General features: G+C 31.5%; 1 protein-coding gene and 1 long non-coding RNA gene across 2 annotated transcripts; one reads left to right on the forward strand and one right to left on the reverse strand.

Annotated features, from left to right (window-relative positions):
• Window positions 1–1206, reverse strand: LOC135831355 (uncharacterized). The gene is made up of 2 exons (XR_010556179.1): window positions 845–1206; window positions 1–439 (listed from the first exon to the last, which is right to left on the reverse strand). It is a non-coding gene; the product is annotated as an uncharacterized LOC135831355 (long non-coding RNA).
• A 166-nt stretch (window positions 1207–1372) lies between these two features.
• Pdzd8 (PDZ domain containing 8) lies at window positions 1373–7278 on the forward strand. The gene is made up of 14 exons (XM_065343763.1): window positions 1373–1830; window positions 1910–2098; window positions 2170–2365; window positions 2444–2601; window positions 2670–2868; window positions 2949–3028; window positions 3210–3330; window positions 3444–3574; window positions 3656–3858; window positions 3944–4241; window positions 4312–4509; window positions 4584–4760; window positions 4843–5034; window positions 5123–7278. Exons 1-14 carry the CDS (start codon window positions 1648–1650, stop codon window positions 5333–5335), a joined length of 2538 nt encoding a protein of 845 aa, XP_065199835.1. The 5' UTR covers window positions 1373–1647; the 3' UTR covers window positions 5336–7278.

Here is a 7278-nt window from a genome sequence, read left to right on the forward strand (position 1 = left end):
TCAATAGAAAAAGAAATTAGTTATTCATAATCATAAATATATCAATTTTTGAATAATAACGTCGATACAAATAACGAGTACCTAATATTAATTTTTGAAAAGCCTTCTACGATGCATTCGTTTAAGTTTATTTGTAGTGATCCGCTGTTGTCTTTTCTTTTGTAGCACAAGATAACACAACTTTTTGTTTAGCTGAATTTGTTGAGCCATAACGACCACAAGAGATCCCATACAAATGAGGAGCAGTCTTTCCAATTCGTTCCGATCTGGCATTTTGACAAAATGTATAAATGAACTTGAACAAAAACAGATGAATAAAATCTCCAATTAGCCTCTTTATTGGTTACGTTCCTTGATTGATGTGCTGGGCACTGTGCAGGTCTTCTTGATATCGTCTCTGTCCAGTGGCTTGTAATCGTAAAACGTAAGCAGTAAGTACCTAAGAAAAAACACACAAAAATACTTGATTAAAAAAAAAATTGATTCAATTTTGATCACAAAGTCTGTAAGTCGTAAAGATAATGAAAATTGAAGATGGATCAGAGACCAGATAGATACATATTCTATAAGTATGCTCATATCAAAACGAACGGAAAATGAAATAGCAATAGAAAAATAGGTAGACAAGCGAAATTAATGACGAGTACGACAATATGTAGTTATCCTTATCATCTTATCATCTACAATCCGTTTTACTCGCCTGATGAGTAATCCATTCAAATTCAAATTGAATATCATTGAAACACTAATCAAATAATTATGTTCATTGTTCACCAAGTTGAACAGAAAAATTGTGTTCTCTATTCATTTATGTGTACTTAACCGATAATATCTACTCACTCACCTTATAAGATTATTGCGATAGTTCGCCTTTTGCAGTCAATTTCTTTCTTCAAAATGTAGACCTACTTCGTGAATAAAATTACTACGAAGAAAGGAAAAAATTTCGTCTGGGCCTTTTCAAACGCAAAGTGCACTGCAAACAACGTGGTTCGAAAATATAAAAAAATTTAATTTTTAGGAAAGCTGATAAGCAAGTATAAACCGGTGAAAACATGTCCGCGTATATTAGGAAAAATGTCATTTGGTTTGATAGTCTTAACTTTAAGAAATTACAATTTTAGTTTTAATTGAAACAACCTATAAATTATTTTGTTTATATGCATGTATTTGTGAAGAAAATTGTACAAATTATTTATTTTTACATATAATTGTTGTTCTACTGTGAAATAATTTCTAAAAACTGCAAATCTAATGTTTGTCTTCATACACGTTCAAGATTTCTATCACGTTCCTTGAACGTTGAAAGAAAAGAAAAGAAGGCACGCAGCTGAAGGCAGAACTTCTGAACTTTCGGTAGCTTTCGTGCTTTCTGTGATAAAAACACTAACCACACACGAAGAAAATTTGAATTTTCAGAATATTTGTTTTATCTTTGTCATCATGATAAGACTCGCGTTTAATCTCTTGAATTTTTTCATTAATTAAGTAATTCAACATGTGTTTATACGTGTGCGAATATCATAGCTCCATTTCCATGGATTCATTTCGTGAGCTATATTGTTATATCGTTTAAATTGAATCTACTCTCATTTCGGTGTTCTAAAATGTTTTCTTTTCCTCTTTACTAATTCTTTTGAGTTGAAAATGATCAATTTACTTTGGGTTTCCGGTTCTTTTATCACCGCATTCATATGTGGAGCAGTTGTTCTGTTAGTAATCGAAGTTACCATCATATATTTCTTGTTTTTTCGAAACACAACTAACCATCCTCATTTGACGAGTACTCCTTCAGTCGATGGCTACACTTTCCCTCAGCAATTGCTTGAAGTAATTTTTACACTGTATATACTCTTTATAACATTCACATATCAATATTTTGCATGCTTACATAATTCATTTCTTGCAGCTAATCTCTGAAAAGTTGGGAGAAAACACATCTGAAGGCACTGTTCTTCTAAACTTGCTGTTGCAGTTTTGGTTTCGCGAAAATCGATATGATGTTAATACCTTAACGTCGATAGCTGATAGAATTAATTCCGAGTTAACAGAACTTCTTACTAACACTTCTCTAGGAAGAATTTTCAGCAGTTTGAAGGTACTAATGCTTTATTTACCTTTGGTGTGTTTATATGTATATGATGAAATAATTATTTAAATGTGTTACAGATTCACGATGTGGAATTGGGCAGCGAATCTCCGACAATTAGTTGTGTCTCGTTACAAAAATTCGATGTCCGGAAAGAATTCAGCACTTTGAATAATTTTGTATTTGAATTTGATATTAGTTATGTTGGAGGATTTTACATGGCTATAGATGCTGTGATGAAATTCAATTCGAATGCTGCATTTGTCTCTGTAAAAGGTAATAAACATTGTACACATGCATGCATTTAGTTTAGTTTATGCATTACAAATGGTAATCTAATTTCTTTCATTTCAGTCGTGAAATGTGTTGGTAGAGTTCGAGTTGAGTTTACTCGTATCCCATATACGTACTGGTGCATGAGCTTTATTAATCCACCTGAATTAGAGTTGACGGTAGAATCTAAATTGGAAGGACATAGCGTCCCTCAATTAAATAGAATTATTGGAATTCAGGTAAATTTGCCCTTTATTGCATCAAGAAAATAACACCGTTTGGATTTTACCCCTTGCGTAATTTTCAGTTAAGAAGAAGAATCAATAGGAAGTTCGTCATGCCTTATTACAAGATTCGTTCGAAGCCATTTTTACCCACTCATAACCTTGCGACTTTTAAAGATAATATTAATGAAAGTATTCCGAACGGTAAATTACATATTACAATATTGACAGTTTCAAGAATAGCGAAGCAAGAGGGCACTATTTCATGTACAGTAATAATGGGTAATTTGAAACAATATTTCGTAATCATTGGTATTTATTTACTCTTCTGAGTTTCATTATTGGTATATTTTTGTACGTAGATAATAGTCCATGGATCGAAGATGTGCAGTCGACTAATAATCAGATGTACATTCTTCAAATTTTCCGAAGATCTAATAAAGTGAGCAATATTATGTAATTACTTTTTTTCTTTATTCAAACCACATACGGTTGTATTTAATATCGATCTGTTGCATGAAGAAAATAAAACGCTTAGATAATGATATCGGATATTATTTGATTATAATATTGTATTGCAAAATATCAAGTAACATAGTGTAAACACTCTATTCAATTTACAGGATGTAAACAATGCTGAAAATCGTAAATTATCAACTGGTTCTATTTGGTTCGATAAACACCAAGATGGTTTGAGGCAACGTTTGAAATCCATGACTGTATTGGACGAGTCCTCCAATATTGGTAAGGAAGCCTATGAAAAGCTGATAATTGGCTACTTGAATTTTTTATCGCTGAAAACGTGATTATCTTGTAATATTTGTTTTTCAACTGTCGATATTTCCTTATCATTCTAGACGATATTTTTCGTAGAAAATCATTCGCCGATAGTGGCAGTTCTTCGCATAAATTAAGTGCTGACAATATAAATCAAGTTGAAAATGATGAACTTAATATACAGCAGACTAAAAGACTTCCTTATTCAGAAGTACGTTTATTTGTTTAGTGTTTTGACATTTCTTTTACTTTATATTACAAATGTATTGCTATAACGTCATTTTCCCCCTAGTTGATCACATACAACGAACACTTCAAATTCAATATTGGACCGTCTACGAGATACGCAAATATACTTGTATGGAATCATTCGGAAGATGGACAGTTATTTGAAAACGTTGTTGGATACATCAGTGTACCGCTTGTCAACTTGATATCACCTGGCATTGGAAAAAAACGTAGGATATTTCATCTCAATCCACCGGGTCCAGCCAGGTTCGTGAATCAAGTTCTAAAGTATGTCCTTAAAATCGGGATTCAGGATTACGCTTGATAATTTTTTTTCATTCGTATAATGTAGAAATCATGCGTATCAATCACTGTCCACGCATCCTGGTTTTAATCATAATCTGTGCTACGGAGATATCACGATTGGAGTTCGATTTGGATCTTCTTTCGCCTTATCACCTACTTTATCATCAAATGAAAGCACCCCTGTTTCATTATCGCCCACGAAATCAGTAAAACAGCCTCCGATACTGTTGGAAACCACCGCTAGTCTATCAGATATTGATTCAGAATTAATATTAAGTGTACACGAATTTGAAAAAATCATCATCAACACCAAGCAGACGAAATGCGAGTTTTGTCAAAAAAAGGTAAACGATTATATATTAGGCGAACGTATTATTCGCTGAAATATATTACGAACTTTTATTTTTTGTCCAGATATGGTTAAAAGAAGCTTCACAGTGTTCGAAATGCCATTTAATCTGTCATAAGAAATGTGTAGCCAAATGCGAAAAAACCTCCGAATGTCGCATTACTACAACAGATCTAACATCACTAGACGATGACGGCATCGAGATAGCATCACAAGCAATAAACATAAATCCTGAAATCATTACCACCGCGCCAGATTGTGGGGTTAGTATTGTATTTCAAAGTATGGTGCTTAAAAATAAGTATTCCGCATTGTAAATTCAATTTTTCTGTTCCAGAGCCCTAATCCAATTATAAGTAAAAATAAAATAAGTACATTTTTAGCCAACGTTAAAGGTATTCGTAGATCTGGATCAGCTTCCAGTTTGACTCCTCCAAGCGGTACCGATGTTTCTGCCAATCAGGCTCATAGTCTACCTCAAACTCCTAATCATTCCCCGAGTCCTAGTCGAAAAGTATGAACATTCATTTTTTTCACCATTTTATATTTTATAGATGTGAACTTTTATTTTTTATTTTATTTTATTTTTTTTTTAGTCTTCTGTTTTCGCTGCTGATGACCTAAAGTTATTCGAAGACGAAGAAGAAGATGATGAATTGGAAAAAGCTCTCGATTATTTGTTAAATGTTCCGAAAAACGAACAGTTTCTAGAATCTATCAAGAACAGTGGTAAAAAGTTATGCATGGATTTGTCGCCCAAAAGAAGGGAACTTCGAATTAATGAAATGGTAAATTTTCACTCGACTTAATTTCAATTTACATTGCTATTTCGTGTGTATTTTCGTATTTTTGAATCCGGATTATATCGTTTTACAGATAACTAAAATAAAAGCAGCTATAGACGTCGAAAACGAAACTTATAAAGAATTACAAGAAAAGAAGAAAAACGCAGAAAATGATCACGAAGCTGCGAAATTGGTACTGCTGGTAGCAAAATCCGAAGATCGTTTGCAAGCTTTAACCAACTTACTTTTACATTGCTGTTCTGGTCTGCAAGACTCTCAAGATACAGCGCGAACACCAATTTAATATGATCTTGATTGAATGATTATGCGAGCTGATTTTTTTTCTTTTTTTGATTCAGTGTGACGTATTTCGAATAGTTATTGCTAATTGAAGGAATTCGCTTCGTAAACGTTTCTACCAAAGATTTTCTAAAACTTCTAAAAGTATTTGTACGTTTTAAGCTAAGAAGATGAGAAAAAAGATTGAAAGCTGTTATAGTTTGTTTCAGAAGCAATACTAATGCTCATTTTCATTTTCACATCAGTATTCATTCCATTTTACCTTGTTTCCATTTTCTCTTTGGTCTTTTTGATTGAAATTCAATACGTAATTTCTTGTAATTAGCTTAACAAATTTATTTTTTCTCAAAGTTATTCTAAATAACTCTAAATGTCTCATCGAGTTATATTACCAAAAGCAAAATACCATTCACGTTGTTAGTTTTTGCTTGATTCCTACGTCACTATTATTTTATCTAGAATTTTAATGATTTCATTTTTCGGTACTTAATTATGTTATATGTACGTTTTTTTCCCATTTTTTTTCATTGTTTATATCATTAAGTCATTAATTTGAATGTTAAGTTTTATTGTTTATTATTGGAACTATGAAATATTTTAAAGAATTTGACTGATGAAAAGTACTGAACGGCTTAGTTGTAGATTACCATACATATCTAAATAGTTTCAAAAATATTTCTGTTTTCTCAACTGCATTTATCATTATTTAATGATTTGAGTACGTTGTTTGATTTTTTTTTTATCATTAATAAATTTTGTTTTACTATTAGAGAATATTAGATGTTATTAAATATAATAGAAATTAGACAGTACGTATTAGTCGTAACAGTTAGTATAAAGCTACTGCCATCGACTCTCTCAATTGTGCCAATATCTATACTTTGCACATCACATTAATGTATATCGTTCCTATGAAGTTTCTTCCATTTTTTTTTTTGTTTTGTAAAAATGTATTGTTTTGTTTCCTCGAGAAAGCCTAATGAACATTTTGTATGCTAAGTTTTCAACGTGTCAGCTACCAAGCTAAAAATTGATCTTATGATATGAAATTTTTTGACCGTAGCGAAAGTTACTATAATTTTGCTTAAGTGTTACTAATAGATTAAGAGGAAAGCATTTCCAATTTTCGGTCAATATTCATTCCTAGACAATGAACTGAATTTCCGAAATTATTATGTCGACCAAATTTTCTTGTATTGTTTACAGTATTATCCTTCTAATTCTATTGGCACTTGTAGTGAAAAGAGACAAATCCATAGATAAGCTAAAAAAAAATTCGATATTATTTTTTCAATCATTACTAAGTTTGTAATAATTATGTGAAAAAAATAAGTAAAGTATCTCTGTCAATTAATTAATAAGAAATTAGTTTTTTTCTCAATCGAAAACGTACCTATGTTAATTACCTATCTATTTCAGGATTACGTATTTTGTGTAGGTTTTTTATTCACTTTTTATTGAAATGTTTTTTATTGTGATATATTTATATAGTATAGCTTACTGTGATTTCAATTTCACCCATATTCGTAGTGATAATTAAAAATAGTCTTATTTTGTTCAAGCGTTACGTAATAGTTTGTAATTACTTTGTTAGCATCTGGTGTTTTGTTCAATTTACAACCAAGTCCGGACCCTCTAGAAACGAATAAACAAGTAAATCTTTCGATAGGCTGCGATGTTTTTGGCCTATGTTTTTGTCTTACAAACTTTCATCGTCTTATATTTTTCTTTATGTAACTGGAGAAGATTTCAAAATAAAAATTCGAATTAGTTCAACTTTAATCAATCGATTGAAAATGTGAAGTCGGTACACTGGTAATACTTGAGTGTTAGAGGGTCCGGTCCAGGTTTACTACATACCTAAAGCTGTAATTTTCAGTATACATACCTCCATGTAGAATAAGAATCGTGTTTGTATCTCCACAATATACGGAAACGATTCTTGTA

Source organism: Planococcus citri, chromosome 1, assembly GCF_950023065.1.
Source record: "Planococcus citri chromosome 1, ihPlaCitr1.1, whole genome shotgun sequence".
Classification (NCBI taxonomy): Eukaryota; Metazoa; Arthropoda; class Insecta; order Hemiptera; family Pseudococcidae; genus Planococcus; species Planococcus citri.

Bases quoted from the DNA above. Each gene is read 5' to 3' on its own strand.
- Pdzd8 (XM_065343763.1), top strand. From the start codon at position 1,648: ATGATCAATTTACTTTGGGTTTCCGGTTCTTTTATCACCGCATTCATA. The intron at 2,366-2,443 runs GTAATAAACATT...CTTTCATTTCAG, and splicing joins TGCATTTGTCTCTGTAAAAG to TCGTGAAATGTGTTGGTAGA. The intron at 3,859-3,943 runs GTTCGTGAATCA...CGTATAATGTAG, and splicing joins AATCCACCGGGTCCAGCCAG to AAATCATGCGTATCAATCAC.